The following is a 24128-nucleotide window of genomic DNA, read 5'->3' on the forward strand; positions in this document are numbered from 1 at the left end:
TACCTAGGTTGCAGGCACATCCCCGGTGGGGGGTGTGCAGGAGGCAGCTGATCGATGTTTCTCTCATCGATGTTTCTAACTCTCTATCCCATTCCCTTCCTCTCTGTAAAAAATCAATAAAATATATTTTTTTAAAAAAAGAAGAAGATATGCTTCTCCACCTGCAGTTTGTAATGCTCTTTGTTATGTCAAGGTATAAACTAAATAGTTCAGGCAAAATGTAAAAAAATCAAGAATGAGAACCTTGCTCTACCCCCTGGATAGAGCATCCGCCTGCGAACTGAAGGGGTCCCAGGTTTGATTCTGGTCAAGGGCACATGCAGGCGATCCCCAGGAGGGGGCGTGCAGGAGGCAGCTGATCAATGATTCTCTCATCATTGATGTTTCTCTCTCTCCCTTACTCTCTGAAATCAATAAAAATACTTTTTTTTTAAAAAAAAAAAAAGGAAAGATATGAGAACCTTAATACTTTTAAACTAGAAAATTTCCTGATGAGCCAGTAGTGTTTGTATAAATTTTAAAAGATTGTATATACCTAACATATACTAAATACCCTTTCATGAGATGAGGTAATGTATTTCAGCTTAATACACAAATGATGGTAACTGAAGAAGGATTAAGTAGTGTACAGGAAGGACAAGATATTGCATATATGCAGAGGAAAGATGAATATTTTTATTAAGGGCGTTCAAATATGGTAGTCTCTTCATTACAAAGTAGAGCTATACATTGAAGGCAATAGATAGGACACAATGTAATTATTAACTTATGCTCTGATTAAGCAAATGCAGAGTAAAACTTTGCCATTGTCCCTGAGATTTGAAATACTTTACAGCATCAGGGATAAAGAAAAGGCAATGTGTTCTCTTTTTTTATTTTGGTAGATGTTAATGTAATCTTAAAAGTTGAGGGGGTGTGTATCAGGTGCATTTCCCACCCTTCCCCCCCCCAAGATCTAACCATAAGAATAGCTTGCTTTTTGCTCATATATATAAAACCTACTGTTAAAATAATGTTTTGCTTAACCACAAATTTATTAATTTACACATTTTAACTTTTGTTTATGTACAATATTTGCTACCAAATGATGTCATAGAGTTATAAATGAGTAGAGGAGTAGAAATTTAGGATGCTTTTTGGAGAGTCTCAGGTGTAAAATAATATGTAATAATTTGAAAGGTAGTTGGGTCTGGAGTTATAAATTACCTAACTACTAAAGTTAACAATTCATAATTAGCTTTTGAAGGAAAAAAACTACAAAACCATTCTGTTATATAACAAGAAAACAAATATATATTATATTCTGCTCAAGTTTTCAAAAGACAGAGATATTTGTAAATTCATTTTAATGTTTTCTCTTCACATCCCCTCTCAAACTTTCTCAAATGCACTTTAACTCTGAATCCTGTACTTTCCTGCCTTGCTGATAAGGTCCCCACCATATATATGTTACCAATGATGCTTTAAAATAATCACTAAAAGAAAGTACACGATGGGGGGGAGGGGGCCAATGGTAAGATATGTACACATATAATACCTTAATTAAAAAAATTGGGAAAAAAAAAGAAAGTACACGATATTTTTAGAGTAATATCTATAGCATTCAAACTTGTTTCTCATGGGCCAACCATTTACACGTAGATACACGAGACTAAAATGCCCTAGAAACAAAACAAACAACTATTTTCAGAGTAAAATTGCTGTCATATCCGACACTTTAAAAAAAAAAAAACTGTCGGCAACTATTAGGCAAACAGCGGTTGTCACTTGGAGCACACGGAGTGTTTTGAATGTTTGAGAGCATACGCTATTCTTATAAGGCTTTCTCAGCAAAAATGAAAATAAGACCAGCATGCCAACAACTTCTAATCAGGATGTGCAGAAATCACAAGTCGGAATTTGCAGACCCAAGAATTCTCTTTTCCAGAGGAAACACTCCTGACTCCAAAAGCAAAACCAGTCCTCGCCACACAGTCCTGCCCTACTCCCCTTCTCCGCCAAGCTACCGGGCAAGGTTCGCACTTCAGACTCCGAGGGGCACCGACATGCCTAAGACTGAACCCCCTGCTCCGGGATCGGGCCGCCACAATCAGGGGAGGAGTTCGGAACAGACCTGCAAGCCCCTTTGGAAATGACTCCAGGAGACCCCCCGAGAACCTGGAGGAGGAAGACTCTTCTCTTTGTTAACGCTCCGGCCAGCCGTCCGCAGCCGGGACCCGTCCTCCGGGGCTGCCCGGCGCGCTCCGGAGTCCCCGCTGGCGGACACACCCCACCGATCCGCCGCAGCGCCCGCCCTCCGCCCGCCGGCCGGGGCCCCGCGCCCTCACCTGCTCCGGCTCCCGCATCCTTGGGGCCGCGCGCCCCGCTCAGCGGCCCGCCTCCCGGGGCCCCGCCGCGCGGCCGCCGCAGCCGCGCCCGCCCCGCGGCGCGCTCATGGGGCTCGCGAGCCTCACTTCCTGTCTCCCCAAACCCGGCCCGCGGACCATTCCCGGGGGCCAGTCCCGCGGCGGCCGAGGCCAGGGGAGCCGCCTGGAGGGGGTGGACCCGCCGGCGAGGAGCGGCGCACAAAGAAAGCGCGCGGGGCCCGGGAGGCAGGAAGACCGAATCGACGGGCTCGGGACGCGCGGCCGGAGCGGCAGGCAGCGCGGCGGAGCGGCGGGGGCCGGCGTCCCTCCCCCTGGGCCGGGCGGATCCGGGGAGGCGGCGGCGGCCGTGACCTCAGAGAGTTGGAATGCGGGCGGCGGGGCGCGGGGGAGGCGCGGACAGCTGCGCCCGGCCGCCGGGGAGGGGGCGCGCCGCTGCTTTTTTTAATCATATGACCACTTATTTTAGGAGTTTCCAAATAAAGCAGGGCTTTTAATACAAATGAGGGGAAGGGGGATATTTAGTTCTGTTCCAGGTACAGGGTTTTATTCCAGTGTGGTTATGAGGTGGTCTGTAAAAGGCCATTGTTGCTAGAGTTTTTCGATTGCTCTGGTGCATTTCTGAAAACCATTTGAACGCTCTATTTCGTCCATCCAAGGATGTATCCCATAAATAAGGAAAAACACGAGTCCTGAGTGGGAAAGTCCTCTCTCTCAAAAAGGGTTGATACGACCCAAATAATCTGTGAGCCTCAACAAAAATTAAAAAGCTGTATACATATGCAATACAAAGTTAGAGCTATTAAGGATGCAGACTCCAGGGTCACAGTGTCCAGGTTCAAACCCCCGCACCAACACCGGCTAGATGGTGTGACTTCGTGCAGTCTCTTTTATAAGATGGGAATAAAATGACCACTATCCAGGAACTTGTGTAAAGTATAAATTAAGTGTTTCATTTCATTCTAGACCCTACTAGCCAATGTTTATTATTACAGAGTATTATTACAGGAATTAGTCGCCAAGGAATAAAACTGTGACCCTTACACCATCACAGTTGGGTGTTTGATATTTACTAGGCATGTGGCTTGAATGTTTGGAGCAGAGAAGCTTTTATGTACATTTTAACTTACATTTGCTTTTTCTAAAATACTGCTGTTTCTGGATAGCTTTTTTATGTTACAGCTCTTTTAAATCTCATTTTCTTCTTCAACAATTCACAGACACTTATTGAGTACCTACTATATATATGTTATGGCCCTGCACACAAAGGACTTGTGGTCTGGCGGGTGAGAAAACGCATACACACCACACATACCCAGTACAGACAAGGCGAGCGCCATCGTACAGGGATGAGTGCCATGGAGAACAAAGCCTGGGCAGGATGCAGGTTGGGCCACGGAGCTAAAGGCATCTAAGATGCCATGTGTTTCTAATGGAAAAAAAAAAAAATCACTTCTGTTCGTAATTGATATTTCAACCGGACACTATAAGGGAGTCAATTTGTGTGTGAAGGAAAAAAAAAAAGACGTGAAAATTAGCCACTTTTCTGATCTCCCAAGCTAGAAAATTTGAAATTCTGTGTGATGCTGACCTGTCATTCAGACCTAATAGTTCCTCCTTGCAAATATCTCACGAATTTTCTTTCCTCTCCGTTCCTCATCGCCTCATCGTCCCCTCCCCCATACTAATCCAAACCCTCATCATTTGACATCCGGATTACCAAGGGTGGTCTCCTTGCTTCTGGTTTCTCAGCTCTCTCTTGTTTCCGTGCTAATACCAGGCTTACCTCTCTCTCTTGAGACAATCCTCCCTCTCCGCGCCCCCCCCCCCCCCACCAGGCTAATTCAGCTTTTCTGCCTGCCCTTTAGGGCCTTTCTAACCCGGTCTCAGCCTCTCAAACCATCCTTATTTCTCTTCCTAGTGCCCCCATCAAACTTTCTCCTGACCCGGAGCACCTGCAGCCCCCCTTCCACACGCCCTCTGCTTCTCTCCAAGCCTCAATTCAAGGCTCTCTGCTTCCATGACAGCTATCTAGCCGCCTCATTCCGCAGTGATGGCCACACTTGGCAAGAACTTTAAAAAAACTTTCATGAAGGCTTGTTTTATAACTGCTAAAATTCCTGGGGCACTGCTGGGCAGAGAGGAGGCACTAAATAAAAACGTGTTAATTGAATCGGGAAGAAAATGAAAGAATTTTAAAAATAGAAAATGATCATAAAACCCAAGGATGTTAGATAACTGAGTTGAACTTCCTCCCTCATAATCCGCAAGTGTCGTTCGCTGACCGAGCACTTAAGCTCTGTTTTCCCTCAACCATGTTCATTGGACAGTAACAGCCCCGTGAGAAGCCACTTGAACAACCCCTTCCAAGTGTTACACACGGAATTATTATTGGCTTATGATTGTGAAGGAAATGAAGTAACTTATATGGTTCAGCCCTGAAGGTACAAAAGGATGTAAGTGGAAAGTCTTCCCACCCTGCCTGCTAGACACCTCCCTCTCCTCCTGGGGGTAACCAGGGTTACCCTAATCCCATGTATCCATCTAGAGAGATTCTGTAAATAAGTAAGCAATTGCATATCTGTATCTTTTCTCCTCTTGCTACCTGGAAAGTGGCATATTATAAATACTTTTTTCTTCTGAAGGCAATTCTTGTTAAAATACATAAATTAAAATTTACCAAAGAAAGTTCTGTACTGAAAAGATGCTCCATTACACGGAAGGAAATTGTGATTTTCGTGGTGCAGTGACTACAATTTTTTGGGAGTTAAGAAATTAATCTGCTTTGCCCTAACCGGTTTGGCTCAGTGGATAGAGCATCGGCCTGCAGGCTGAAAGGTCCCAGGTTTGATTCCGGTCAAGGGCATGTACCTTGGTTGCGGACACATCCCCAGTAGGGGGTGTGCAGGAGGCAGCTGATCGATGTTTCTCTCTCATCGATGTTTCTAACTCTCTATCCCTCTCCCTTCCTCTCTGTAAAAAATCAATAAAATATATTTTAAAAATTAAAAAAAAAAGAAATTAATCTGCTTTGACAGCTTGGTGAGTATCCACTGTAGCTCCCTATATAAGTTACCATCCTCTGCAAGAATCTAAATTGAGTGACTGTCCGGCCCTATGGAGATAATGATGCCTGGGTGCAGGGAGCAGTGGGAGCCAGAGCCAGAAAGGTGAAATCTCCTTTGGTCTCTGAACCCTCACCAGGTGCTCTGCCTACCACACGCAACACCACCTCAGGTACAGTACAGCACTTTTTCAGCTGCAAAAGAGTGAGAATTTAGAGGCCAAATTCCCCCCAGACAACAGAGGAATAATGGTGTTGGCAATATATTTACTCAAATGGACATGAAAATGGAGAAAAGTCTGTCGGACTCAGTAGCATAACTGATTACTATGAGTGTAATTCCCAGCACTTAGGGTTTCTCATCCAAGGGCAGACATGCCATGTGATTCCCACTATTGGAAAGACTTGTCCAGCCCTAGCCGGTTTGGCTCAGTGGATAGAGCGTCGACCTGTGAACTGAAAGGTCCCAGGTTTGATCCCAGTCGATTCCCAGGTTGTGGGCTTGATCCCCAGTGGGGGGCTTGCAGGAGGCAGCCAGTCAATGATTGTCTCTCATCATTGATGTTTCTATCTCTCTCTTCCTTCCTCTCTGAAATCAATAATAATTTTTTTTTAAAAAAAGAAAGACTTGTCCATTTACCCCATATTTATTGGAATACAGATGCTGCAAAGAGAAAGGCAAATCAGATACATAGCCTGGTCCTCAAAGACGCACCATGGGAGAAACAGGTGAATCTCTAACTCTAGCTGAGTTACTAGTATATTCACTAGTGGGTATATATTCTACGTGGAGTGGAAACGCCTGGCTTAACACCGAGATCAGCTTCTAGCTGAGTCTGGAAGGACAAATACAAGTTCCCTAAGCATCCAAAGAAAATAAGAGAAAAGCATTCCAGGCTGAAGGAGCCACGCCCAACGCATTCTTCCAGAGGATGTGCGACCTCCAGCGGGAATGCTGCCTGAGAGGAGGCTGGAGGTGCCAGGGGCCCGTGTTAGAGGACACAGGCTCCATGGAGCGGGGAGTAGCACTCAGGCGTCGATGTCTTCAGAACCTATGCTCTTTCTTTTCAGTCATCTCTCTTGGAAGACAGCCAGAGCTCTCCTAGACGGCATTGTGGTTTGTTGCAATCTAGTCTTCACTCTATCCCCCGAGCAAAATATGTCCTTCCTCCTGAACCCGAGCGCCCTTCCATGTTGGAAAAGAATTCCCATGGTTCAGCTTAGTCTTTTTCAGGCCGAAGACCCCTTTAATGGCTTCTCTCAGGACACCATCATGATCATCTTCCTCTTGATGAGATACTGTTGTGAAGCTGCAGCTTCTGAAGACGCACCTGACCACCAGCTGCTCCTCTGTGATCCAGACACGTAACTCCTGAGATCTGAATATGTGAGTTCTTTAGCAGCCTGCAGGTCCCTTTCCCAGTAGTTTTAAATGGATTGTATCCAAAGCTAACTCTTTCTTGAATACATTTTAATACAAATTCCCCCATTCCAAATACATTTTATTTTGTATTATTTTTATTTTTTTAATAAATATATGTCTTTATCGATATCAGAGAGGAAGGGAGAGAGAGAAACATCAATGATGAGAGAGAATCTTGGAACAGCTGCTTCCTGCATGCCCCCCACTGGGGATCGAGCCCGAAACCTGGGCATGTGCCCTGATCAGGAATGGAATGGAGACCTCCTGGTTCATAGGTCAACACTCAACCACTGAGCCACGCCGGCCGGGCTACATTTTATTTTTTAAATTTATCTTTATTGTTGAAGGTATTACAGATGTCCCCCTTTTTTCCCCCCATTGACCCCCTCCTCCTCACACCTGCCCCTCCCAGGCCTTCACCACACTATTGTCTGTGTCCTGGCTATGCATATATGCATATAAATTCCCAAATTAATCTCTCCCCCTCCTCCCCAGCCTTCCCTCTGAGAGTCTTCTAATCCATGCTTCTATGTCTCTGGATCTATTTTGTTTATCAGTTTATTTTGAACACATTTTAATGAAAATCTCTTTTATTTGAACACGTTCTTTCAATATTATCTAAATATTGGTTAAGAATTTTGTACCTAGGCATGGAAAAACATGTGTTTTTTTTGTTCTTAGTTCTGAAATGGTGGATAAACAAATAGAAACAATGTACCTGTCTTTTTCAAAAATTGATTTTAGAGAAAGAGAAAAGGAAAGAGATAGAAACATTGATGAGAGAGAAACATTGATTGGTTGCAGGCATGTTCGGAGTAGAATTGGTGACCTCTTGGTTTATGGGTCAACACTCAGCCTCTGAGCAACACCGGCTGGGCTGTACTGTCTTTGGATTGTGTCATGAATGTAGTCTTGCTCATCTTTGTGCTCGGGCTTCTAGCACAGTATCTGGCTCAGGGCAGGCATTTAATTTTTAATCAACAAACGTAGTGCTGCTATGCGTCAAGCACAGTTTGAAATGTTTCCAAAATATTAACATTTCATCCTTATAATAACCCCAACGAAGGAGAAACTGGTGTCGTACTTCTGTCATAGGTGAATAAACTGAGGCACAGAGAAATAAACAACGTGCCTAAGGCCTCACAGGGCGTAGGGGAGCTGGGATTCAACCTAGACAGCCTGGCTCTGGTGTCCCTGTTCTCAGTCACTCTGCTCCACTGCCTCTCATCAATGTTGAATGAAGACATGATCACTGAATTTATCCATAATTTAGTCATTAATTTCTTTTATCCTACAATATTCAATAAATGCTTACTATGTGTTTAGCATTCTGAAAGACACTTTGGAGAAATACAGACCTACAAGGAATTTATAATTTTGTTAGAACACACCCACAAATAAAATAAACATTACAGAGTATATTTTGTCCTAGTAGCAGCTCCCAAATAGACGTTAAAGGAATTCAGAAGGGGGAAAAAAAGGTATATGAGATGAAGGGCCACATGGCAGACAGGCCCTAGGTGGCCTCAGGATTTCTACTCCTGCTGTTCACACCGGGTATAATCAATCTCCTCCCTTGAGGGTGGGCAGCACCTGTGACTTGGTTGTAGCTACCCTCTACCCCACTCAGGGTAGTTGTGGAGTCAAACACAGGACTATGTTTGATGTTCTAGCCCTGTTGCTACTGGATATTCCATTTTCCCTCCAAGTGTAATTATAATGCAACCGCAAGGAGGCAGTAGAAAACCAGGACTCAAGAGTTTAGATATCTATTGGGGGACCACTTTGTAAACCATATGATCGTTTAACCACTATTCTGTACACCTGAAACTAATACAAAATAATGTTGACTGTAAACTGTAATTGAAAAAAAATGTTTTAAAGTTTAAATATCTAAACCAATATCATACTACCAGTAAGTGAAGGCTGGACTCGAATTCGGATATCCCATCAAAGCCAGAGATTTTTCTCGCTGCATATTTAACTCATACGTATTTTCCAGAGGAGAGTAAAATTAATAACTAGGGGCGAGAACAGGGACGAACGACCCGCCAGCTCTGCAGGTGCCTAAAGAGGAAGAGAATCCCAGGCCATGCGCAAGCCCCTGCTCTCCCTGCCTCCAGCAGAGGGCGCCAGAGCGCAGGTGCGGTGGGCCCAGGTGTGCGCAGGCGCATACGCAGGCGCAGGCGCGCTCCACCCGGCTCGCTCCGGGCGCTGGGACGGTGTGGGCGGGTCACGCAGACCGCGCAGCCCGAAGCGGCGGTGGCTGTGGCCCGGGGGCTGCGTGCTGGAGCCGGCTCCGGGCTCTGGCTAAGCGAAGCGCCACGCCGTGCTGAGCCCGCCGCCCGCCGCGGAGCCATGGAGATTGGCACCGAGATCAGCCGCAAGATCCGGGTGAGGCCCGCGGGGGGCGGCGGGGGCGGGAAGCCGGGCCTCGGCGGGCGCGCGGTTGTCAGGAGTAACGGGGTGGTGGGCCCGGCCTGGACGCCGCGGCCTGGTCGCCGGCTGGCGGCGCCTCCTGGGGCCTGGGGGCTGACTCGGCCTCGGGAGAGCGGCGGCGGGCCGACGTGCCGCGGCCGAAAAAGTATCTGCGGGGAAGCGGAAGGAGGCGGAGGTGGCCGGTGCGAGCCGTGTTCCGCCGCACTGGGAGCCTCTCTCGGGTGGTTGCTAGAGGGATCGCGGGGGAGGGGGAGGGGGCGGAGAAGGGGGTCGGGGGGACGTGGGAGGCGGCCACGACAGGGGGTCGGGGGCCCCGGCGCCTCCCGCCTCCCCCGGGCGCCCAGGAGGGCTGGCGGTGCGTGCACCCGCACCGTTGCGTCTGCGTTGCAAGTCGGTTTTCCTAGGGCCGCCGTTCTCTCACGTACGTTTGTCTTTTTTCCCCCCCTTCTCAGAGTGCCATTAAGGGGAAATTGCAAGAATTAGGAGCTTATGTTGGTAAGTTATGTTGCTTTTGTTAGCCTAATGCAATTTAGAATTTGCAGCTAATTGAGTTTTAGTGAGTGCATTTTCCCCAGCGTACTTTTTTTGACTTTGAAGAAACCCTTTTCTGCTATCAAAATCTGACAATCCCTGGTTACTTCTTTTCCTTACCGTTTTATTTTTAATTGAAAGCTCTATATACAACCTTGTGTGTGTGTGTGTGTGTTTTAACCCTCTTCTGTGGTGTTTTGAAATTGTTTAGCTTCCTCTGTTGAGGCATTGTCGTATTTTTATTGTTTTTCCTATTTTGGTTTGCTTTTCTTGATCTTAATTTTTCACAATTATTTTGCATTTGGGATGCTGGATGCTTTCTGGCATTTGCCTCTGCCATGGTTCAGTGACTTTTATTTTCAGGTCTCTTATTATTGTTGTTGTTTTTTTCTGTTCCTCTCGCTTTTACCTCCTAGCAGTAATGTATCCTCTTCGTTCTTTTGTGATTTTTATAATTTGAGCATTTACTTTGGGCCAGGCACTGTGCTTAACCTCTATGTATATGCATTAGGTCATGGTAATCCTCAGGAGGACACTGGAAGGTAAGTGGTAATATCCCCAACTGTACAAGCAAGGAAATTGAGGCTTTGAGTGCTTACTTGAGCAAGATTGGGATTTGTTTGGCTGCAAAGCTGGTGCCTCCTATACAAATAATAGCTATCACTTATGAAAGTGGTTCTCAAGGTGTGGAAGACTCCAAGGGTGTCTGAAGTCAAAATTGTTTTTATATTAATACTGACATTTGGATTGTGCAAAAGCAATAGTGGGTAAAACTTCCGATACTTGACCCTGAATCAAGAACTCAAGGTCTCACACCAAACTTTAGGGGAAAGCATCATATTCTTTACTTGCAGTTCTCTACTTGCAATTTTTAAAAAAGCCCTTTTCATTTAAGAATGTAATTGATGAAGCAGTAAAAATATATTTTTTAAGTCCTGGCCCTTGATTACATTATTTAATATGCAGTGAGGAAGAAGGAAATACTTATAAATATATGCTTATAAAGTTCTGTACAAACGTATAAAGTTTTTCTGGCGTATATTGAAGCATGATGGGTTGTCTTTTAAGAAAAAGGATTTGTGTAATTGAGTTGAGAACTGAACTAGCCACCTTTTTCATGGAACATCATTTTTAAATTATAAGGACTGACAAGCTAGTTACATACACCTGGGTAGTTGCCAGACATTTTCTTGAAAGTGAGCAGAGGAAAAGAACTGATAGATTTTGCGACAAAACAAAAGTTGGTTTGGGGGGCGGGGCAGGGCATGCTGGAGGCAGCGGATTGATGTTCTCTCTCCTCATTGATGTTTCTATCTTTTTGTCCCTCTTCCTCTGAAAATCAGTAAAAATATTTTTTTTTAAAAAAGGCTAGCATGGATTAATGTATTTTCATGTAACAATACAAAAAAAAGGTTATTGATACAGTTTTTGTTTCCATATTGCTACTAACACTTAAGAAACTATCACTTGTTGAATTTTGGTGTAGTATCACAAAATAATCACATTATCTGCAAAGGCTATTAAAATACCTGTTTTTCAAACTACACATGTGAAAGACCAAATTTTCTTCACATTCTTCAATTATAACAGCATATTACAACAGGTGAAATGCAGAAACAGAAATTAGAATCCAGCTGTCTTTTAAACCATATGTTAAAGAGTAATAAAAATATAACTTATTTTATATTTTTGTACTAATTTTTTTGTTTTGGAATTTTTAAAAATAAAAATATCTGTTAATGTAAGTGGATTTATTGTTGGAGGATTGCTAATTTACTACATGCTGGGCACATTTCATAAATTACCTGTTGTTGGGACTTTAACAGATAAAAAAATGAGGCTTAAAGGTTAAAGATGAAACTGAACCAGGATTTATTTATTTATTTTATTCATTCATCAATTGATGGATGCCAGTTATATGCCAGGAACATGTTTTGGGTTAAAAAGAATACCACAAAAAACGTACATTGAGAACTTTTTTAAAAATTAAATTTATTGATTGTTGAGAGAGAGGGAGCGGGAGCAAGAGAGAGAAAGAAATATTGACCCATTGTTCTACTCACCTATGCATTCCTTGGTAGTTCTTGTATGTGCCCTGACCTGTGATCAAACCTGAAAGCTTGGTGTATTGGATGACGCTCTAACCAACTAGCTCCCCAGCTACCCATCCAGGGCCTGAGAACTTTCTTAATTCTAGTATATGAAAACACAGGCATGTTAATTCAGTCTTATTGGTGATTCCTATCATTTATGAAAAGTCTCAAACCAAGAATTTTGAGCCTATTAAAAACCTCACAAGCTTGGGCAAAGTTCAGTATGAAATGTAATTGTAAAAATACCATATATTTTATTTATAGCTTTCAAAATGTAATAATAAAAGTGTAATATGCTAATTAGACTGGACAGCTGAACGACCTTCCGGATGTCCTTCCGGATGAAGCCGCAGCGTCGGGGGCCAAGTCAGAGGCCGTTAGGGGCGATGAGGCAGGCAGGCGAGCAGTTAGGGGCGATGAGGCAGGCAGGCAGAGTGGTTAGGGGCAATGAGGCAGGCAGGTGAGCAGTTAAAGGCGATGAGGTCGACAGGCAAGTGGTTGGGGCCAGTGGTCCTGGATTGCGTGAGGAATGTTCGACTGCTGGTTTAGGCCCAATTCCACAGTGGGATAGGGCCTAAACCTGCAGTCGGACATCCCCCGAGGGGACCCATATTGAGAGAGGCTGTAGGCCGGGCTGAAGCTGCGCCCCCCGCCCTGCCCCCCCTTGCACAAATTTCATGCACCGGGCCTCTAGTGTATTTATATAGCTCCATTTCTTTTAAACATGCTGGAATGGGATGGCAGGTAGTATTACTCCTTTTACAAATAAAGAAATACTCCACTACAACTCCACTGAAATAAATCTGACTTGGCAATTAACATAATACAGCTTCTCAATTTGTTTCTGCTTGACGGGAAGTTTCTTTGAGGCTAGAGACTTCATATTTGTTTTGTCTCAGTGGCCTACCGAGAACCTGATTTTTTTCATAAGTGTTGATGAAGTGGGTAAACTGTTCACCATGAGATTCTATTTGAGATAAAAGTGCATTATTTGTTTACAATTAGCTACCAAATTGTTTGTGCATCATTATCCTTCTGAAATGGGTGACTTTAGAATCCCTTTCTTTTTGCTAGAGAAAGTTCTTGAAACCTCTTAGGTTATTAAAACTATCTAATAAATATTTGACAGAATAGTCATGGGGGTGTCACACACAGCTTAGGGAATATAGTCAATATTATGATAACTATGGTGTCAGATAGGTACTAAATTTATTGGAGTGATCACTCGTAAGTTACATAAATGTCTAATCATGAGGTTGTAAATGGGCAATTACCATTTAAAAATAAAAAGTTCTTTAAAAAATAAACATTTGACTACCAATTTTCAAGACATTGAGCAGGATACAAAGGTGAACAGCCCTTTTGGTTAAGAACGATAAGGTCTCCTTTGTTTAAAATGGAGCACTTCAGTGAGATCACAACTATTAGAACAGTATTTCATTCACATTTTAAAGATATGAGCTTACAGAAACATTCAGCATTTTTAGTTTTTTATTCAGTATGTAGATTTCAAATGAACTTGTGAAATTCTGTAAAAATATGAACATTAATTTTTCATTAGATTCTTTCCATTTGTATCTAAGAAAACTATAAATTTCTAATAGTTATGTTGAGATATAGTTGCTATACATTAAACTGAGCATATGTACAGTTGGGTAAGTCGTAGCCTATGTGCACCATAATCAAGCGAATGAGCATATCCATCACTCCCAAAAGTTCTTGGGGCAGCTCTGTATCCCTCCCTCCACATTTCCCTGCTCATACCCGGTACTCTCCCAGGCAACTATTGATTACATTTCTATAAAATTTTAGAAAATGTAATGTCATATTGTGACAGAAAGCAGTCTACTCGTTTTCATCACCGACATGAGGGAGAGAAACAAACTGCCAAAGCATTCCATTTCTTTACCTTTCCTGGGTTACCAGTGGCAGCACATAGTAGGTACACTTCGTATAAATAAGCTACCAGGGAGATTTACTAAAATTTTGAGGAAGCAGTGGGGGCCTTTTGTTACTCTACAAAGAAAATAACAAGTGACTGGCTACTTGTCCTTGTATCTCCTCAGATGTATGATTCCAACAAACCTGATTTCGCTCCATTTGTAGATTGGGCTTTCTCAATATAGTTGTGCTTTTCTTGAACTGGATTTTTTATATTTCTCCTTTTAACAAATGTCTGATAGTACTTCTGAAAGGAACCTTTCTGCCTACATAGAAATATTATGACTATTTAAGGTACATTAAATAATTTTTTTATTTTTTTATTTTTGGTAGGGATTAGAGTTCCTGATGAATGACTTGCTTCCATACCTTCTCATTATGGTGGTTTTTGTTTTTGTTGATTTGGTTCTTGATCTCACCCTCATAATCACTGTGTAGGAGGGTATTAGTATAAAACAATGAGTTGAAATTATTTAATCTTAAGATGGAATTTTACAATGATACAGGGTTTTTTGGTGGTTTTAGTTTATTTGATGTTGCTGCATGGTTGTTACCCTGAGTAATTGAAACCTGACTTTACGAAGGATAAAGGTGTTCTCTTGAGAAATGAGTGTCATTTTGAAACAGACACTAAACAAAACTCAGTTTGGTGGATGTCCATATGCTTTCTGGAAACTTCTCTGAAATTAGCATTTTTAAAACGATGATGGATATGTATGTACTCTCAAGTTTGTAATTTAAAATACCTACTTTTGTAAGTATTCATTATTCCAAATCTCATCCTTCTAGTAATTGAAATACCTATAGAATGAAGAGAAAAAAAGCTATACCTTTTTTTAAACATAATTCCTGTAGAGCTGAAATATTAAATCTTAGAGCTACATCTATATTTTCAAGCACGTCAACTTTAAATAGAGGGAAACATAAAAAAAGTTTTTATATACTTTTCCTTTTAAATAGATGAAGAACTTCCTGATTACATTATGGTGATGGTGGCCAACAAGAAAAGTCAGGACCAAATGACAGAGGACCTGTCCCTGTTTCTAGGGAACAACACAATTCGATTCACCGTATGGTATGTTTCTGAATATTTACCCCTTAGAGCAAAGTTTGGCACAAGTCAGAGTAGGTGTTCTCTCTGAAAAGAGGCTCCTGACAGGAGAGTCCGATTCAGCGTGGAGAGGCAGGTTGTGAGCACTGAGCACAGCCTCTGGAGCCAGACTGCCAAGGTGGAATCCTGATCTGCCTCTTGCCTTGGTTTCTCCGTTTGTAAAATGTGAATAGTAAACCACCTTTATAGGGCCCTTGTGAGAGCGTTAAGTGAGCTAACACATGTAATGTGCTCACAGCTGTGTCCGGCCGGTAGCAAGTACTTAGTATATGTTAACTGTAGTTACTGTGTTTCTCTTGTAAATGTCTACATCTTATCATTCCTTTCATCTAGCCTAAACCAGCTGCAGGTGTTCTTTTGGACTGGGTTGACTTCCTAAATTGCTTTCTCTGAGTTAATTCTGAGGGGGCAAGGATTTTGACAGAATTTCAAATTTTTTAAAAGTTTAGAACTTTTTGAAGTTTGGAATTTTAAGATAGGCAACTTGGTGTTCAAATATAAGTCAATATTATAATCTTCAATGTCCTTTTTCAAACCACATAAGCCTTTAGTTAAAACTACTGACTAGAAGCATAAGATTAAATTTAAGAAGTCAGGTTCTGGTACCAGGTTTGAGGTAGACAGAGTGATGATGTGGATGAGAATGGAGCAGGAAGTACTCATAGGGCTCCTCACACTGGAGACCACCAGTTACAGCACAAGTGGATGATGGAGCAGAAAGTGAGTGAGCGGAATGGCCTGCTTAATTTGAAAGGCAAGAGACTGGGACGGGAAATAGGAGGCACTAAGGAGGAATATGAAGAAGCTGGTTAACTTTCTGCCTTTAAACCAAAAGTTTGTCTTGAAGGTGATTTTGCCCCAGCAGGTAAATGAATGCTTTACAACTCTTTTGAAACTTTCTTGAAATTCCACACAGAATTCTCTAGTTTGTATTACAGTTTTGAAGAACATGGAGTACAGTGGTTGATTCTCGAATGTTTTGGTACATAGTGTATGTGACCTAATCCACTTGTTTACAGTTTGTCCCCAAAATGTACCCTCCCTATCTCCCAAAAAAGATCAAGGTGTTTTGCCTGGGGAAATTACCATTGTTGTGAGTGGTTTATTTAAAGTCTTCAGCAGTCCAGGTACTTGTTTCATGTACATTTTTATGACCTGACTTCTGGTTTAACCTTTGGATCACTTTAGTTTTGAGTCCCTCTAAAATTAATATAGGAGATTGACCTAGTGGATTATTTCTCAGATAACTTGATGGAATGTGTTAGACAAATTTCTTACATAAACATACTGCTAATTGAATTTGAATTTAAAATCAAATTAATTCAACTTTTTCACCTTGCCGTAAGTTCAGTTCTTTAACATGTACTGACGGAAGTGATAGTGTCTATCATTTGGCACTTTGCTTTCCTAAGTTAAGTGGTTCATTGACAACAGTTCCAAATTATCCTTTGGAGACCTGCTGTACTTGTGTCCTAGGCAACAGTGGCGTAAGACTGGGTTCTGGGTGAAACATACTGAGCTATTTCTGGTGTTTCAGGAGGCATGGCCTCTTGGAAGGATTGTAAGGCAAATTTGCCTTGTACATAACTACTAAAATAAAGTAGCTAATATTATAAGCAGGGTTATGGTCTGTGCTTGTTTACATCATTCGTTTTGTAAATAACAGTTACAGTGAAATGTGATAATATATTTTGAGATTAAGTTTTCTTACCTCAGAATTAAGTTTTTCCCCAAAAACCATATGAGTAGATAAAAATAATTTAAATAATGCCTAAACAATTGTAATAGTAAGCTGTAATACATGTGTGTGATATTTTATCTTTTACCGTCAGTTACATTGCATCTTTAGTCCTTAGGAAACAAAATGCATCCTTTTAGATAAGACTGTGTGCTCAGGTCATATTCTGGCACTTATTTTTGCAGAGGTTGGATGTTGAAAATAGTGATGAAAAAAATGATTTTTAATTGGCTCTTGTAGTATTCATGTAAAGCCTTTTTAAAATGTGAAACTTAATACCATTTATCCATTAAATACCATTTAGTATCATTTATCAATATTTATCTGAAGATTGACTCCATAATGTCATCAAATTTAGAGTGGCAGTTGAAATCTTTCTTGATTAAAGGAAACTTAAATTTGTTTTTGTTTTTTTCTTTTAGGCTTCATGGTGTATTAGATAAACTTCGTTCTGTTACAACAGGTAAGATTCATAAAAATGGGCTTTTTGGGGGATTTGCTATAGCATATGATTGCTTTCTTTCTAAAGCCATTTAAACTGCTTTGAGGAAAGAACACATAAATTTGGAAACAGTTCATTTGAACATTTTTAGGAAGCACATATTGTTACGAATTTAAGAGCAATACATTTAATATAATTCAAAGATAATTTAAATAAGGGAAGGGAACTATGCAGTTTATCCTAAGGAAGTAATTATAGAAGTATGCAACAGTTCAGTTTCAAGGACATTTAAATATTTTATAATTGAAAATTAGTTAAAAGTTCAGTAATAGTAAATTACGATATTACTATGTGTGGAATAATCTTGAGCCATTAAAAATGTTGTGAACATGTATAACTTTTAAATTGGTGATGGACAAGGGGAAGGATCAAAGTGATAAAATAGTATAAAAGGATTATGTTTTCCTTTCCAGACCCCTCTAGTCTAAAGTCTTCTGATACCAACATATTCGATAGTAACGTGCCTTCCAACAAGAGCAGCTTCAGTAGGGGCGATGAGAGAAGGCACGAAGCTGCAGTGCCACCCCTTGCAGTTTCTAGCACCAGACCTGAGAAAAGAGATTCCAGAGTTTCTTCAAGTTCACAGGAGCAGAAAGCCACTAATGTCAGGTAAGAGTTCTGTGTAGACCACCTGTGGACAGATGGCGGTATATGTGACATTTACATTAGTTTCCATATCTTTGAATTGCTCCTTTCAGAAAATTTTGGAAATAGTGAGGTAGGTGGTCATGAGCAATTTTTTAAATGAAGAGTGGATGAGACCAAAGTATGATTATCTGAAATATAGTAAATCAAAGTTTAAAACAAAAAAGCCATTTCAAAGTAGTTTTTAATGGACCACATTACAATTTAAATATTCTTTGACTATTTGATCATATTCCTCTAAATTGGTTGTAATATGTTTGAGTGTGTGTTTAATAGGCAGAGTTATGATGATGGAGCTGCAACCCGATTAATGTCAACAGTGAAACCTCTGAGGGAGCCAGCACCCTCTGAAGATGTGATTGATATTAAGCCGGAACCAGATGACCTCATTGATGAAGACCTCAATTTTGTGCAGGAGAATCCCCTATCTCAGAAAAAACCCACAGTGACACTCACATACGGTTCTTCTCGCCCTTCTATTGAAATTTATCGACCACCTGCAAGTCGAACTGCAGATGGTGGTGTTCATTTAAACAGGTTGCAATTTCAACAGCAGCAAAACAGTATTCATGCTGCCAAGCAACTCGATGTACAGAACAGCCGGGTATATGAAACAGGACGTTTGTGTGAACCAGAAGTGCTTAACAGCTTAGAAGAGACTTACAGTCCTTTCTTCAGAAACAACGCAGAAAAAATGAGTATTGAGGTTTGTGTGTACTTGCGAATCTTGCCTTGTTAGGCTGAAAATTGGCAGTTCTTTATACTAAATAGTATGTGAAATAACTAAATACATATTGCAAGTTTATTTTAAGCTGATTTCTGTATGCTCAACATATTATACCAATCAGATTTTCTTCTCCATGACTGACTTCTACAGGTGTATATTACACCTTGTTTACTCTCTTGGGATGCCAACATGTGAGATAGTTTTAACAATAACTTATAATTTTGGTGGGATTTTAGGTCAATTTTAGATTTTTCATGGCATTTACTGGTAAAGAAGTAACTATTTTGTTAGTTTCCTCAACAGTGCTATTTGCTGCTCTTATAAATGAATGTAAAGCACTAGTTGTTTTTGTTAAAGGTTGGCTATTAGAGGGATAATATTCATATTTTTATAAGAAACCAGGAAATAGCCCATGAATTATTAATATGATTGGCTTTTTCTTAAAAAGAAAAAATTCTTTGTTAGAACTTTGTTATTTTCTGAGACTAGGTAAGCATGAATTTATCTGATTACAGGAAGAAAACTTTCGAAAGAGAAAGTTGCCTGTGGTAAGTTCAGTTGTTAAAGTAAAAAAGTTTAATCACGATGGAGAAGAGGAGGAGGAAGATGATGATTGTGGGTCCCGTACAGGAAGCATCTCCAGCAGTGTGTCAGTGCCTGCAAAGCCCGAACGGAGGTACCTGAATATGACTGTAACTTAATCTTGAATTGCTTGGCGGCGCCTTCTGTGTTTCTTGAAGAGGATAGCCTAAAAATAAAAATTTAATAGCATATAAGACTTTTCTGTTGGTTTTTGAATAAACCATATTAATGAAAAGAAAACTGCTTAAAATTGGAGAAATTGCTGAGAATATCAAAAACTAATATGGGTGGGAAAGTTGATCAGATTCATTATTTTAAATAGTTACAAGGTTTCAGTCTAGTTGGCATTTTCTAAAAACTACAGCCAGTTCAAAACCTAAGAGAAGGTCCTGGGCCGGTGGATCGTCCTGTACACTAAAAATGTTATGGCTTTGATTACTAGTCAGGGCACATATCTAGGTTGTGGGTTCGATCCCCAGTTAGGGTGCGTGTGGGAGGCAACAGATTGATCTTTCTCTTCCCCCTCCCTTTAACCCTTCTTCTCTCTCTCAAATCAGTAAAAACATATCCTCAGATAAGGATGTAAAAAAAAAACACTTAAGGCTGTAGTAAAGGCATAATGGCTAGCACATAAAGAATTCAAATCTATAATTAAAATGTTTTGTTAACTTTTTTAGACCCTCACTTCCTCCTTCTAAACAAGCTAATAAGAATCTAATTTTGAAGGCAATATCTGAAGCTCAAGAATCTGTAACAAAAACAACTAACTATTCTACAGGTAATTTAAATGAATTATGTTTTCATTAAGTAAGATTTCTATAATTCTTGAGTAAGCTAGAAATGATGATCACCAAGTTGTGGTGAAATAAAGAACCCTACCCTATGTCAAGACCAAGGTGCGGTTCAGAAGAATGGTTTTAAAAGGAGATTAGGCCAGTTTGAGAAACTTTCCCAATTGTCAGTGGAATTTATTTCTTTGAGCAACTGTCATGTCTTTCCAGTGTGTGTGAAATAGATAATATAAATTATTACAGGAGATGAGGCAGCTATAATCTGATCATACAAAAAAAAAGCTCATTCTGAAATGCAAACCATATCATGGATGTCATGTCATTAAATTCTGTACTCTGTGTCCCATATGCTAGAGCTGGGTGTGAAATTTCATTAATAAGTTGTAATGATTACTCACTTTAAATTTTATTTTTGCTGCCTATTTGATGATTGTTCTTTTAGAGCTGTTCTGCTTTTTCATATTTCTTTTTGCTACCCCTTCCTAGAGTGAAGGAAACTATAAGCTTACTTTTGATCCTGATAGTCATCTGTCTCCCTGCTTCTCCTCATTTAACCTCTAAACATGAAATTGAGCAGGTTTTGGCATATAGGATAAGGATTCTCAGGCAAACTGAACAATTCTTTTATTTACATTCCCATTTTGTCACAATATTGTTTAAAGTGATAAGTGTAGAGAATTTTACTCATTTGTGAACTTGAAATTTTTTGCTTTTATAATAGTTGGAGATTGCCCAAGTTTTGTTTTGTTTTTCTTGAGAAATAGCATTGAAATTCTTTATTTACCTAGTTTATCTAAATTACAATTTGAGGTGGTTAGTGGGATCATGAAGTAGAACCTAAATTGCATTTGGTTAAAATGAATATATATGTGCTTCAATGTATATATGGCATGTGGTTTAAAATGTATAGATGCTGTTTATACATATAGAGCACATAGAGTTATTGTAAGTCAAGTTATCTTATCCCTTGAGAATATTGTAAGAAAAAAATGAGGTGATATCTATGAACTGTTTAAAGCTCCTCATGTTCTAAAATAAAGGAGCATTTATGTTTAATACTAGAGGCCTGGTGCACGAATTTCATGCATGGTGGTGGTGGGGGGAGGGGCGGTGTTCCCCCTCAGCCCAGCCTGTACCTTCTCCAATCTGGGACCCCTTGGGGGATCGGGCCTAAACCGGCAGTCAGACATCCCTCTCACAATCCTGGACTGCTGGCTCCTAATCGCTTACCTGCCTGCCTGGTCACCCCTAACTGCCCCCCACCCTCCCACTGGCCTGATTGCCCCTCACTGCCTCTGTGTACAGGCCTGATTGCCCCTAACTGCCCCCCGCTGCCAGCCAGGTCTTCCTCCACTGCCCTCTCCCTGCCAGCCTGGTTGCTCCTAACTGCCCCCCACCCCCCGCCTGCCTGGTCACTACTGCTTCCCCTGCTGGCCTGGTCGCCCCCAACTGCCCCCCTTTGCTGGCCTGGTCGCCCCTCACTACCCCCCCCCCCCCCCCGCTGGTCTAGTGGCCCCTCACTGCTCTCCTGCCGGCCTAATCACCCCCAACTGCCCCCGCCTCCCCCCTCCCCCGCCAGCCTGGTCGCCCCCAACTGCCTCACCCCCCGCCGGCCTGGTCACCCCATGCAGCCTGTTGTTCAGGCGTTTGGTCATCCCTCACTAACCCCACTGCCGGCCTGGTCGTCCCACACAGCCTGCTTGTTCAGTGTTTGGTCGTCCCTCATTAACCCCCCTGCTGGCCTGGTCATAGGCAGTCATCTTGTAAGAGTGTGAGGGTCAATTTGCATATTACCTCTTTATTATATAGGATGACTGTTGAGTTTGATGTATTACTACATTTGCATTTCCATCTTTTTTGCTTTTTATATAAAAGTCTCGCAGAAACAGACGCTTCCAGTTGCTCCCAGAACTCGAACTTCTCAAGAAGAATTGCTGGCAGAAATGGTCCAGGGGCAAAGCAGGACCTCTAGAATAAGTCCCCCCATTAAAGAAGATGAAGCAAAAGGAGATAATATAGAAAAAGGTCAAGGTAATAATTTAAATGATATTTCATCCTCTATTACACTTTTTTCATGAGCCATTAAATATTTTCCAGTGGGTGTTTATGAAATGTTATATTATGAGTAAAGTGCTCACTAGCCCAAAAATAGAATAAGAAGGGACCATGAGGAATCTATATTTACATATTTCAGAGTTTTAAAAACCTTTTTATCAGGGAAATTTTTAATATTCTCAAAGAGGAAAGAATAGTGCAATGAATTTCCATGAATTCAGTCATCCAGCTTATTTATTATCAATATTTTGCTGGTCTTTAGAATGTGCCAGTTTAAAGATACATAGATATCTACATTAAAGCTTTCCTTCTTTTTGTTAATTCTACTCCTGTTCTCTTGAATTTGAAATCTTATCTTTAAATCTTCCTTTTCTGAGCATCCTCCCTCTCTGTGACCTGCTAGATGCCTTATGTCTTAGTGGCCCTACTTTATCCCCTTGTGCCTGACAAACTACAGTTAGCTTCGAGCTGATCTTTCTGCTTCCTTTCTCTCAGCTCCCGTCCCCGACTCCTGCACACTCTTCATCTAAAGTATGACTTATGTGACTTCTTTGTCAGAGCATTTAGAGTGTGTGAGTCCCCCACACATACCTCCCAGGACATGGCCCAGGACTGATGCCATCAACTTGGTCTTTCAACAGCTTCCTTGTCTGTCCCCTAATTCTGCCCAGCACTTCCCTCGCTGCTTTCCACTGTTCCTCCTGTCCCCATTAGGAAATATTCTAGTTTCTTCTTTTTCTCTTCTATGATTTGAATTTTAAAATCCCACCAAAACTATAGGCTCATCATGTTGTTGCTAATTTATACTTTGCTAAGACTGGAATATGTTTATTATTCCTCTTCAACTGTATCCTTTAAATAGTTCCAGGTTCATCTCAGGTTTTCTTGTTTCATGAAGCTTTATGAGTTTATCCTATATTTGTTTCTTCTCTCTTTTAAAATAATCTTTGATTGTATTGTATAATTTTCCATGTCAAGGTTATTTGCAGTTCCAATAAATAATGGACCTGAGCACAGGAAAACCCCAAGCCAGCCAGTAGGAGTAACTGGGAAGTGTGAGTGGGCCAGTTTGTGAAGAGCAACTGAGTTTGAGCTTCAGTAGAAATAGAAATGGCAGTAGATTGAATGAAGCCCATGATTTCATGATGATTTTTTAAAAAATATATATTTTATTGATATTTTTACAGAGAGGAAGGGAGAGGGATAGATAGTTAGAAACATCAATGAGAGAGAAACATCGATCAGCTGCCTCCTGCACAACCCCTTCTGAGGATGTGCCTGCAACCAAGGTTCATGCCCTTGATCGGAATTGAACCTGGGACCCTTGAGTCCACAGGCTGATGCTCTATCTACTGAGCCAAACCAGTCAGGACTCATGATGATATTTTTAACTTTTTTTTACGATGATGATTTTAAAAAGTAGACCCTTAATTAGTCAATTTCTGGAAAATAATAGATTATAAACCAAATAAATAATTGAGCATTTTTACTGTCTTTCCTTTAAGAATGGTGCCACTGGGTAACAAAGTGGTATAGGAGTTAGCACATATTTTTGTAAATAAAGTTTTCTTGGAACCACCATGCTTATTCATTTATGTATTGTCTCTGGCTGCTTTTGTTCTATAACCATAGAGTTGAATAGTTGCAACAGACCATGTAACCCACATAACCTAAAATAGAAGAAGTTTGCTAACCCTTATAGATGATGGAAGCATCTTATGAAATCATTGTAGCTAATAAAATGAAAACCAGCCATTTTGTACCTCCTGATGAATAAAATTCTACCTTAGTCTTGCCAGAGTGATCAAGTTTCTGATAACAGCGGTCAGCTTGAAGGAAGTACAGAGGCCAAAGAAGCATGTTGGCTGAGCTACCCCATGTGTGTACAGCAGGCAAAGTACAGTTTCTGGGAGTTACATAAGTCAGAAAGCCAAGAATTCTAGATTAAAAGACTTAAAAAGACAAATTAAAATAAAGGTGGCAAAGTTAAGCTCTAGTGTCTAGGGCTTGTGTGATAAAACCACAAAGAAACAGTATTACTATGAAAGGCAATAGTGATTCCTTTTGGAGAGGACTTACTAGGATGGAGCTTGTGAGGGGGCTTCTCGGGTGGCTGACATAGC

The 24128-nt window shown here is 41.1% G+C and overlaps 2 protein-coding genes across 7 annotated transcripts in view; one reads left to right on the forward strand and one right to left on the reverse strand.

Annotated features, from left to right (window-relative positions):
• PTPN21 (protein tyrosine phosphatase non-receptor type 21) overlaps positions 1-2666 on the reverse strand; it is a 69876-nt gene extending 67210 nt beyond the window's left edge. Inside the window, exon 1 of one of the 2 annotated variants that reach the window (XM_079767909.1) lies at positions 2328-2666. The gene's annotated coding sequence lies outside the window, so the exon portion shown is untranslated. Of the gene's footprint in view, positions 1-2113; positions 2303-2327 lie in introns of those variants that run through there. The other variant, XM_079767910.1, reaches the window with a different exon arrangement.
• Positions 2667-9066: 6400 nt separating this feature from the next.
• ZC3H14 (zinc finger CCCH-type containing 14) overlaps positions 9067-24128 on the forward strand; it is a 43035-nt gene continuing 27973 nt past the window's right edge. For all 5 annotated transcript variants that reach the window (XM_079769188.1, XM_079769186.1, XM_079769187.1 and 2 more), the window contains exons 1-9: positions 9067-9244; positions 9742-9784; positions 14815-14929; positions 17126-17166; positions 17619-17814; positions 18127-18556; positions 19093-19253; positions 19837-19937; positions 21826-21981. In XM_079769188.1, the coding sequence (XP_079625314.1) occupies positions 9209-9244; positions 9742-9784; positions 14815-14929; positions 17126-17166; positions 17619-17814; positions 18127-18556; positions 19093-19253; positions 19837-19937; positions 21826-21981 (1279 nt within the window). In that variant the 5' untranslated portion in view covers positions 9067-9208. The remainder of the gene's footprint in view (positions 9245-9741; positions 9785-14814; positions 14930-17125; positions 17167-17618; positions 17815-18126; positions 18557-19092; positions 19254-19836; positions 19938-21825; positions 21982-24128) is intronic.

The sequence above is a fragment of the Cnephaeus nilssonii genome (genome assembly GCF_951640355.1).
Source record: "Cnephaeus nilssonii genome assembly, chromosome: 4".
Classification (NCBI taxonomy): Eukaryota; Metazoa; Chordata; class Mammalia; order Chiroptera; family Vespertilionidae; genus Cnephaeus; species Cnephaeus nilssonii.